This window comes from Monodon monoceros, unplaced genomic scaffold (genome assembly GCF_005190385.1).
Source record: "Monodon monoceros isolate NGI ecotype Baffin Bay Population unplaced genomic scaffold, NGI_Narwhal_1 Contig2617_ctg1, whole genome shotgun sequence".
In the NCBI taxonomy this organism is placed as follows: domain Eukaryota; kingdom Metazoa; phylum Chordata; class Mammalia; order Artiodactyla; family Monodontidae; genus Monodon; species Monodon monoceros.
The window spans coordinates 398,702-410,745 of NW_021698530.1; the positions used below are offsets into that span (position 1 = coordinate 398,702).

At 39.1% G+C, this 12,044-nt stretch overlaps 1 protein-coding gene across 1 annotated transcript in view; it reads left to right on the top strand.

The window, feature by feature from the left end:
* Positions 1-12,044, top strand: part of FMN2 (formin 2) — a 328,287-nt gene that overhangs the window by 258,007 nt on the left and 58,236 nt on the right. The window contains exon 17 of the mRNA XM_029226181.1: positions 10,629-10,680. Coding sequence (XP_029082014.1) covers positions 10,629-10,680 — 52 coding nt within the window. The remainder of the gene's footprint in view (positions 1-10,628; positions 10,681-12,044) is intronic.

Below are 12,044 nucleotides of genomic sequence, written 5' to 3' on the forward strand. Positions count from 1 at the left end.
ACGCATTCTAATTATGTTCAAGGTCTTTTGTCTAGGTATGCTTCCAAAAACATATTAATCCCTCAGGATTGGGAGGCGCTTGCCGAGACTGTTCTTGAACCTGGACAATATATGCAGTTTAAGACTTGGTAAAAAAAAAAGAAGACGTCTTCATTGACCTGGGGGCAAATGAAAAAATTTGCAGGCACTGCTAAAAATCTTGTCATTTCTCAGGGTAAACCCCTCACTAGCACCAATCTTTTTGTGACTATGTTGGCAATGTTGTCTACACAGGTAATAAACATATCAGCCAATGAGATAAATTGTACTAACCATACTTATTGGACTTATATTCCTAACCCTCCTCTTAATGTGGGGGTTACCTGGTGGGATGCCCCAATTCTTGTATATGTAAATGAGTCTAGATGGTTGCCTGGTCCTTTTGATGATAGAGGCCCTTTGAAGCCGGAAGAAGTAAAGATAATAGAAAATTACACGGTGGGTGTTAATGGACCTCCTATTTGTATGGGAAAGGGAGATCATTGCCTTAAAATAAATTATCAGGCATGGTTAAATTCTGTCAAAAATGAAAGCAGATATCATGGGTTATATCTTTTGAGTGCTTATAGTTTTAAAAGTTCTAATTCCACTCTTAATGAGAATGTTTCCACACCTTACTTGCCTCCATGCCAGGTGCCTCTTGTGGATCGATGATCAGATTGGGTCCATTAGACTCGATGCCGAGGAAAAATGGCTCGGGTTCTTGTTAATACTTCTTGGGGAAGCGTCATTGATTGGAGCCCTTTTGGCTCCGCCCGAGGAAAAAGGGGTCTAGAGAATTTATACTGACATAGGATAACACTATTTATAGCAATACTATTAACGATACCACAGTATAACATGCTGGAGGGTTTTCTCCTCCAGGTCCTCATTTAAATGGATATCCTATCCAAAAGGACTTGTGGAAGCTTATGGCAGCTTTGAAAAAGATTAATGCCTGGGTAGGACATATGGTTAACAAATCTGGAAATCATAGTTTGACTTTTTATAAAAATGTTACTCGGTATACTCGTAGTTATGTGAAATTACCTTATATATTGTTAAAGGAACCAGCTGTATGGAATGAGACTCAAGGTATTATAATGTGTAAAAATTGATCTCTATATACCTGCATTAACTCTAGTATATCTTTTAACATATCTACTGAAAGTTTGTATCTCTTACGAGCTCGGACAGGTCTTTGGCTTCCTGTCAATCTTGGAAGGGAATGGCAAGAATCTCTTCCTATGGCTGTTTTGCAATATTTAACTGATGCATTAAAAAGAAGTAAAAGATTTGTAGGAATGTTGATTACAGCTGTCATGGGTATTATAGCCATAACAGCTACTGCTACAGTAGCTGGAGTTGCTTTAAAACTATCTATTCAGACCATTGATTATATAACTGATTGACATAAAAATTCTGAAATGCTTTGGACCTCTCAACGAAAAATTGATTCGGAAATACATTCGGAAATAGCAGACTTACAACAAGCTGTGGTTATGTTGGGGGACCAACTTGTAAATTTACAAAGACAAATGAAGCTACGTTGTGACTGGAATCAAAGTGCCTTTTGTGTCACTTCGGTTCCATATAATCAGTCTGCATTCCCCTGGACAAAAATAAAAAAAACATTTATTACGTCACAAAACTTTGACAAAAAAAATTGTAAATTTACAAGGGAAAATTCAACAAACTTTTCAGAAGAGATTACAACTTAATTCACAAAAAGTATAGACTGAAATTATTCAAGGATTTAATAATCTAAATCCCATATCTAAATTACATGCTTTATTTGGTTCTACTACAGGATTGCTAATGCTCATTATAATAATAATCATATGTTTAATTGTAGTCCGACGACGAGTAAAAGCTACCCGCCATGCAACATCGCAACAAGCTGCCATGTCCTCCTTGATGCTGCACAAGCTACAAAACAAAAAGGGGGAAATGTAGTGGAATAACTGAGGACATGGAAAGGAGACGTGACCCATGAGCTCCCCCCCACCCAACAAACTGGGGGCTGGCGAATAAGCCAGAACTGCAAACAGTCCTGATTGCTTTGAGCCCCCCCGGCAAACAGGGGGCATGTGAATAAGCCAGAGCTGTGAACAGTCCTGAATGCTTTGAGCCCCCCCCCCCGGCACACCGGCGGCCTGCGAATAAGCATTGAATGCTTTGGGCACTGATCCATGAGATGTCCTCAGTATAATCAAAATGGTGGGAACGCAAGGAAATGTCCTTGTGCTACTTCAGTATAATCAAAATAATGGTGGGAACTTTATGCTGCTTTTGCGCTCAAGGACAAAGCACGGCATGTTTTCAAGAAAGCCCATTATTGCCTGTATAACAAATAGAAGCATATGTTGCTGCTTTGGCATTTCTGGAATGTTAAAAAAATAAGTCTTAAAATGTAAACATAGATAATGCTTTAATAAAAGCTACCACAGCAGGACAGACGGCACTGTTTTGCCTGAGCGAGCGGCAGCCCTCTACTGCTGTGCTTCGGCACAATTCATCTCATGTGATGAGCTTACTTTCGGCCCTGTCATAAGATAAACTACAACACTATTCAGGATCTTTTGTGTTTCCATACAAATTGTGAGATTTTTTTGTTCTAGTTCTGTGAAAAATGCGAGTGGTAGTTTGATAGGGATTGCATTGAATCTGTAGATTGCTTTGGGTAGTAGAGTCATTTTCACAATGTTGATGCTTCCAATCCAAGAACATGGTATATCTCTCCATCTATTTGTATCATCTTTAATTTCTTTTATCAGTGTATTATAATTTTCTGCATACAGGTCTTTTGTCTCCTTAGGTAGGTTTATTCCTAGATATTTTATTCTTTTTGTTGCAATGGTAAATGGGAGTATTTTCTTGATTTCACTTTTAGAATTTTCATCATTAGTGTATAGGAATGCTAGAGATTTCTGTGCATTAATTTTTTTATCCTGCTACTTTACCAAATTCATTGATTAGCTCTAGTAGTTTTCTAGTAGCATCTTTAGGATTCTCTATGTATAGTGTTATGTCATCTGCAAACAGTGACAGCTTTGCTTCTTCTTATCTGATTTGGATTCCTTTTACTTCCTTTTCTTCTCTGATTACTTTGGCTAAAACTTCCAAAACTATGTTGAATAAGAGTGGTGAGAGTGAGCGACCTTGTCTTGTTCCCGATCTTAGTGGAAATGCTTTCATTTTTTCACCAGTGAGGGTGATGTTGGCTGTGTGTTTGTCATATATGGCCTTTATTATGTTGAGGAAAGTTCCCTCTATGCCTACTTTCTGCAGGGTTTTTATCATAAATGGGTGTTGAATTTTGTCAAAAGCTTTCTCTGCATCTATTGAGATGATCATATGGATTTTCTCCTTCAGTTTGTTAATATGGTGTATCACGTTGATTGATTTGCGTATATTGAAGAATCCTTGCGTTCCTGGAATAAACCCCACTTGATCATGGTGTATGATCCTTTTAATGTGCTGTTGGATTCTGTTTGCTAGTATTTTGTTGAGGATTTTTGCATCTATGTTCATCAGTGATATTGGCCTGTAGTTTTCTTTCTTTGTGACATCCTTGTCTGGTTTTGGTATCAAGGTGATGGTGGCCTCATAGAATGAGTTTGGGAGTGTTCCTCCCTCTGCTATATTTTGGAAGAGTTTGAGAAGAATCGGTGTTAGCTCTTCTCTAAATGTTTGATAGAATTCGCCTGTGAAGCCATCTGTTCCTGGGCTTTTGTTTGTTGGAAGCTTTTTAATCACAGTTTCAATTTCAGTGCTTGTGATTGGTCTGTTCATATTTTCTATTTCTTCTTGATTCAGTCTTGGCAGGTTGTTCATTTCTAAGGATTTGTCCATTTCTTCCAGGTGGTCCATTTTATTAGCATAGAGTTGCTTGTAGTAATGTCTCATGATCTTTTGTATTTCAGTAGTGTCAGTTGTCACTTCTTTTTCATTACTAATTCTATTGATTTGAGTCTTCTCCCTTTTTTTCTTGATGAGTCTGGCTAATGGTTTATCAATTTTGTTTATCTTCTCAAGGAACCCACTTTTAGTTTTATTGATCTTTACTATCATTTCCTTCGTTTCTTTTTCATTTATTTCTGATCTGATTTTTATGATTTCTTTCCTTCTGCTAACTGTTTTTTTTTGTTGTTGTTGTTCTTTCTCCAATTGCTTTAGGTGTAAGGTTAGGTTGTTTATTCGAGATGTTTCCTGTTTCTTAAAGTACGATTCTATTGCTATAAACTTCCCTGTTAGAAGTGCTTTTGCTGCATCCCATAGGTTTTGGGTCATCATGTTTTCATTGGCATTTGTTTCTAGGTATTTTTTTATTTCTTCTTTGATTTTTTCAGTGATCTCTTGGTTATTAAGTAGTGTATTGTTTAGCCTCCACGTGTTTGTATTTTTTATAGATTTTTTCCTGTAATTGATACCTAGTCTCATAGCATTGTGGTCAGAAAAGATACTTGATACGATTTCAATATTCTTAAATTTACCAAGGCTTGATTTGTGCCCCAAGATATGATCTGTCCTGTAGAATGTTCATGAGCACTTGAGAAGAAAGTGTATTCTGTTGATTTTGGATGTAATATCCTATAAATATCAATTAAGTCCATCGTGTTTAATGTATCATTTAAAGCTTATGTGTCCTTATTTATTTTCATTTTGGATGATCTGTCAGTTGGTGAAAGTGCGGTGTTATAGTCCCCTACTCTGATTGTGTTACTGTTGATTTCCCCTTTTATGGCTGTTAGCATTTGCCTCATGTATTGAGGTGATCGTATGTTGGGTGCATAAATATTCACAACTGTTATATCTTCTTCTTGGATTGATGCCTTGATCATTATGTAGTGTCCTTTTTGTCTCTTGTAATAGTCTTTTTTTAAAAGTCTATTTGGTCTGATATGAGAATTGGTAATCCAGCTTTCTTTTTATTTCCATTTGTATGCAATATCTTTTTCCATCCCCTCACTTTCAGTGTGTATGTGTCCCTAGGTCTGAAGTAGGTCTCTTGTAGACAGCATATATGTAGGTCTTGTTTTTGTCTTTATTCAGCCAGTCTGTCTTTTGGTGGGAGCATTTAATCTGTTTACATTTAAGGTAATTATCGATATGTGTGTTCCTATTCCCATTTTCTTAATTGTTTTGGGGTTGTTATTGTAGGTCTTTTTCTTCTCTTGTGTTTCTTGCCTAGAGAAGTTCCTTTAGCATTTGTTGTAAAGCTGGTTTGGTGGTGCTGAACTCTCTCAGCTTTTGCTTGTCTGTAAAGGTTTAAATTTCTCCATCGAATCTGAATAAGATCCTTGCTGGGTAGAGTAATCTTGGTTGAAGTGTTTTCTCCTTCATCACTTTAAATATGTCCTGCCACTCCCTTCTGGCTTGTAGAGTTTCTGCTGAAAGATCAGCTGTTAATCTTATGGGGATTCTCTTGTGTGTTATTTGTTGTTTTTCCCTTGCTGCTTGTTGTTGCTATGTTTTCTTTGTATTTAATTTTTGATAGTTTGATTAATATGTGTCTTGGAGTATTTCTCCTTGGATTTATCCTGTTTGGAACTCTCTCTGATTCCTGGACTGATTAACTATGTACTTTCCCATATTAGGGAAGTTTTCCACTATAATCTCTTCAAATATTTTCTCAGTCCCTTTCATTTTCTCTTCTTCTTCTGGGACCCCTATAATTTGAATGTTGGTGCATTCAGTGTTTTCTCAGCGGTCTCTGCGACTGTCCTCATTGCTTTTCATTTTTTTCCCTTTATTCTGCTCTGCAGTAGTCATTTCCACTATTTTATCTTCCAGGTCAGTTATCCGTTCTTCTGCCTCAGTTATTCTGCTATTGATCCCTTCCAGAGAATTTTTAATTTTATTTATTGTATTGTTCATCACTTTGTTTGCTCTTTAGTTTTTGTAGGTCCTTGTTAAACATTTCTTGTAATTTCTCCATTCTATTTTGAAGATTGTGGATCACCTTTACTATCATTATTCTGAATTCTTTTTCAGGTACACTGCCTATTTCCTTTTCTTTTGTTAGGTCTGGTGGGTTTTTACCTTGCTCCTTCATCTGCTGTGTGTTTCTCTGTCTTCTCGTTTTGCCTAACTTACTGTGTTTGGGGTCTCCTTATCACAGTCTGCAGGTTTGTAGTTCCCGTTGTTTTTGGGTCTGCCCCCAGTGGCTAAGGTTGGTTCAGTGGGTTGTGTAGGCTTCTTGGTGGAGGGGACTAGTGCCTGTGTTCTGGTGGATGAGGCTAGATCTTGTCTTTCTGCTCAGCAGGTCCATGTCTTGTGGTGTGTTTTGGGGTGTCTGTGGCCTTATTATGATTTTAGGCAGCCTCTCTGCTAATGAGTGGGTTTGTGTTACTGTCTTGCTAGTTGTTTGGCATAGGGTGTCCAGCATTGGAGCTTGCTGGTCGTTGAATGGAGCTGGGTCTTGGCGTTGAGATGGAGATCCCTGGGAGTTTTACCCCATTTGGTATTACGTGGAGCTGGGAGGTCTCTTGTCGACCAGTGTCCTGAACTTGGCTCTCCCACCTCTGAGGCAGAGCCCGGATGCCTGGCTGGAACACCAAGAGCCTTTCATCCACACGGCTCTGAATAAAAGGTAGAAGAAGGAAAGAAAAGAAAGAAAGAAAGAAAGAAAGTAAGAGAGAGAGAGAGGGAGAAGATAAAGTTATGAAAGTAAAAGTAATTATTAAAAAAATTTTAAAGTAATAAAAAAAACGGAAAGAGCGAAGAGAGCAACCAAACCAAAAAACAAATCCACCAATGATAACAAGTGCTAAAAAGCATAAAAAAAAAAAAAAAGGACAGAGAGGAACCTAGGACAAATGGTAAGAGCAAAGCTATACAGACAAAATCACACACAGAAGCATACACATACACACTCAGAAAAAAATTAAAAGGGAAAAAAAAATATTTCCTTGCTCCCAAAGTCCACCTCCTCAATATGGGATAATTCATTGTCTATTCAGGTATTCTACAGATGCAGGGTACATCAAGTTGATGGAGGAGATTTAATCCACTGCTCCTGAGGCTGCTGGGAGAAATTTCCCTTTCTCTTCTTTGTTCGCACAGCTCCCAGGGTTCAGCTTTGGATTTGGCCCCACCTCTGCGTGTAGGTCGCCTGAGGGCGTCTGTTCTTCGCACAGACAGGACGAGGTTAAAGGAGCAGCTGCTTCGGGGGTTCTGGCTCACTCAGTCCAGGGGTAGGGAGGGGTACAGATGTGGGCGAGCCTGTGGAGGCAGAGGCTGGCATGACGTTGCACCATCCTGAGCCACGCCGTGCGTTCTCCCGGGGATGTTGTCCCTGGATCACGGGACCCTGGCAGTGGCGGGCTGCACAGGCTCCCGGGAGGTGAGGTGTGGCTAGTGACCTGTACTTGCACACAGGCTTCTTGGTGGCGGCAGTAGCAGCCTTAGCGTCTCATGCCTGTCTCGGGTCCGCGCTGTTAGCTGCGGCTCGCGCCCGTCTCTGGAGCTCCTTTAAGCGGCGCTCTTAATCCCCTCTTCTCGCGCGCCAGGAATCAAAGGGGGAAGAAAAAGTCTCTTGCCTCTTCGGCAGCTCCAGACCTTTTCCCAGACTCCCTCCCAGCTGGCTGTCGCGCACTAGCCCCCCTCAGGCTGTGTTCACGCCGGCAACCCCAGTCCTCTCCCTGGGATCTGACAGAAGCCCGAACCTCAGCTCCCGGCCCCGCCCGCCCCGGCGGGTGAGCAGAGAAGCCTCTCGGGCTGGTGAGTGCCAGTCGGCACCGATCCTCTGTGTGGGAATCTCCGCTCTGCCCTCCGCACCCCGTTGCTGACCTCTTCTCCGTGGCTCCGAAGCTTTCTCCCTCTGCCTCCCACAGTCTCCGCCCGCGAAGGGGCTTCCTAGTGTGTGGAAACCTTTCCTCCTTCACAGCTCCCTCCCACTGGTGCAGGTCCCTTCCCTATTCTTTTGTTTCTGTTTTTTCTTTTTTTTTTGCCCTACCCAGGTACGTGGGGAGTTTCTTGGCTTTTGGGAGGTCTGAGGTCTTCTGCCTGCGTTCAGTAGGTGTTCTGTAGGAGTTGTTCCACATGTAGATGTATTTGTGATGTATTTGTGGGGAGGAAGGTGATTTCCACGTCTTACTCTTCCGCCATCTTGAAGGTCCTTCCCTGTTGGCCTATTTTAAATGCTTTTTAGGTATCCTACAGTTAGCAATTGTCATGAACAAACTAGAAGGCTGCCATCCCCATTTGAAATGTCAAAAAAGAAATCTGTGTGCTATAAAGAAAGTGAAAATCAATCTTACTTGAAGTAGTAATTTGCATACTTTGGTATAATAAACTTTATCAATAGAATATTATAAATATGTAGGAAAATGCTGCTAAAAGTAACACTGGCTTTCAAAACTAGTCACAAAGCCCTCTGTGCCATTAGAAATTAACTGAAAATAATTTTTATGTCTCTGAAAAAATAGGTCAGAGAATGAAATAATTAGCAATTGGAAGTTTGCATGGTTTATAGGAAATAACTTTATTCATATGTCATGTTCCATTTTTACTTGAAAACCTGAACATCACTTTAGGAATTTCAAGAGCTTGAGATCCAGTGTTTTCAAAGAACATTTATTTAGTCCCTACTAACTTTTGGGGGCACTATGCTAAATATTTTATGTATGTTAACAGATTAATCTATTTATCTAAGATTACAAAGCTAATTTCAGTGGCAGAATCACAAGTAGAACACAGATCTCTGGAATCTAATATTAGGGTGTTTTAAATTTCATATGTCATTTACTTGATGGTTCTAAAATAGTCCAGAAATTTTCTTTCTTTTTCAGTCTTAATCTCTATATTTTACAAAAGAAAAAAAAGACACACAGGCAGTTGGGAAAATGTCCTTGCTGAAAATGGTAATCATTGTGGTGCTTTGTTATTTTCCCTTAAAGAAACTTTCTGTGGTTCTAGAATTACTTACGGAAGCCAACCATTTTCATGCTAAGCAGCCCAGAGCAGGCTTTGTAAGAAAATATATTAACATTGGAGACTTTTCAAAGTGAAGTCATGGAACATGTATCTGTTTCTTAATATAACTAATGATTGACCTGTAGATTTCTGTAAACACTCTAAAGAACAAAAGGGGAAAGGGGGAAAAATCTCTGCTGCCAGCTCCAAGTATCCCTGTTAAATTCAGACAGTCACGGATGTAGAAAACAAACTTGTTTACCAGGGGGTAAGGGAGGGAGGGATAAATTGGGAGGTTGGGGTTGACATATACACACTATTATATATAAAATAGATAACTAATAAGGACCTACTGTACAGCACAGGGAACTCTACTCAGTACTCCATAATGACCTACATGGGAAAAGAATCTAGAAAACAGTGGATACATATATGTGTATAACTGACTCACTTTGCTGTACAGCAGAAACTAACACAACATTGTAAGTCAACTATACTCCAATAAAAATTTTTAAAAAAAATTGGCACAGTCCTGCAGAGAGGGGCCAACAACACTCCACAGTGGCTGTGCAGACGTTGTGCAGGCCTTCAAACATACAGTAACCAGCCCATGCTGATGACTGTTTAAGTCCTGATGGAGACACTGACAGTTCCAAGGGACCAGGGGTTTGCTTCCATTCACAGCTCCAATTTTTAGAATCAGTTTGCTCTGCTCTTCTTTGTCTTCTAATTTCTCCAAATGGCCGTGAGTGTGACCCAAAGGGGAATGGTTATGAAAAGGCAACTTCTTTCACTAGCTCCAGGGTCTTTTTCATTTATTTTTAAACTTTTTGTCCAGTAGCTCAGTGATTTTCAAACTGATCATTACTGAAGCATGAAATCAACTTAGTGGCTACATTTTGAGATCTAATGGAATAGGCTAAAAATATTAACATGGTGAGAAGTAGGAGTATTTTTGAAGCTTTCAATGTCAAATACATGTGTATGAACTAATACGTAAGTTCCTAGAATGCTTACTCGTCAAAAAATGTGAAGGTCACTGCCATACGTATATTATATGATGGGAGTTTCTGTGTTATTTTAAATAATTTTTAAATAATGGTGTAATCTCTTTCCCAAATTTGACCTTTGGGTTTGTGTCCGGCTACCATTCTTTATTTTTAGACAAATTTAATAGCAAATAAATGCATGCACTGTCATCTCATCACTTGGAATTAGTAGAAAGCGTTAGTATCTTATCTTACATCTGCATGGAAATAATCTCTGGATCTGTTCACTTGTGATCTGGTGTGGAGAGCACTGGTGAAGAAGGTCACAAACCATTTTTATTTAGGTTTTTTTACTTGGTTTTTGTACCTTTGCTTGAGAGAGTTATTTTCAACCAATTATTGACATTTAAATCCTTGACAAACAAATTTGATGTGAATATCAAGTTTTCTAGTGTTTTATTTTCTCAGATTAATGTGACTGATCTAAAGAAATTACTTAGAAAGTAGTATTAGCTTAATGAAAATTAAACATAACCTATTCAATCATATCTCTTCATAGATTTAAAATAAACTTCTGTCTGGAGTACCTTAGTGTTAATAATGTGTTAAAATATATTTCATATTATTTGGATCTGTTTTGTTTGAGATGGTTATAACCATTTATCATTTATCTCATCTTGTTTTCTTTTCTTGAATTTTCAGCTAAAATTGACCAAGAAGCGGAGGAGAACTCACTGACAGAGACTCATAAATGGTGAGCGATTGTTTTCTTTCAATGTTTGTTCTCAGAGTTGACTTAGAAAGTGCTTAGCGTGCTTCAGTTCAAGGAGTCAATCATTAGCTCAATTTTTATTCTCAAGCAAAAAAGAGAAAGAGACTAATTCAATATGCACTTTGATGATACATTGGATTTCTGGCTTTTATTTTATAACTCTGGTTGACATATAAATCTGTTAAGTATCCAATTATTGTGACTAGCTTAGCACCTTCTCTGTAGAATAGGATTTAGCGTTGTAGAAATTTAAGAGAACCTATCTTAAGAAAAAAGGATGAAGGGTTTGGTTATAGGACACTATTGAGTTTCCACAGCTGGGCCGGCACCCTGAGTTCCCCTTACATAACCCTTACTTCCAGAATGGAGGTTTGCAATCATGGGTGAGCGTAGAAAAGTATCTCAGAAATCTCTGCTTCTCTGCATCAATCTTCTCCACTTCCTCCTCTCTGTGCTAGTCAGATTTCTCCAGAAAACAGAGCCCATAGGTGTGTGTGTGTGTGTGTGTGTGTGTGTGTGTGTGTCTGTGTGTGTGGTGTTTGTGTGTGTCTGTGTGTGTGGTGTTTGTGTGTGTTTGTGTGTGTGGGGTGTGTGTGGGGTGTGTGGGTGTGGTGTGTGGGGAGTGTGTGTGTCTGTGTGTGTGTATGTGTGTGGCGTGTGGGGTGTGTGTGTGTGGGTGTGCGTCTCTGTGTGTGTGGTGTGGGGGTGTGTGTGCACACCTACAGATAGAGATTGATTTTAAGGAAATGGCTCACAACAGGCGGGAAATTCTGCATGTTGTTGATGTTACAATCTTGAGTCGGAAAGCATTCTGGAGACAGAATTCCTTCCTATTTGGGTAGCCAGTCTTTTTTTCTTAATTCCCTCAACTAGATTGGATGAGGCCCATCCTCATTATGGAGGGTCATCTGCTTTTCTCAAAGTCTACTGATTTAAATGTTAATCACATCTAAAAAATACCTTTACAACAACATCTACACTGGTGTTTGACCCCAGACCAGTTACCACAGCCCAACCAAGCTGACACGTCAAATTAACCATCACAGTCTCTAAAGAAATTTGATTACTCTTGGGAAAATGTTGATAAAAGAGGTTCTTTGCTATTACTTTATGAGGCAAGATCCCGTATGTCTGTGAACAGATATCACATACATAATAGTTGTATTGCAGGCAAATTGGTAAAACAGAATTGGCCAGTTTCTATCAAAGTAAAAACCGAGGTGAAGACCTTAAATTATAACAAGCAGGAATTTCAGTTAATTGTATGAAAGGAATTCTGGCTAAGGACAAAGCTGTTGATAAAAGAGTCATCTTTATAATTTAGATAATTAACTCTGAAATTTAAA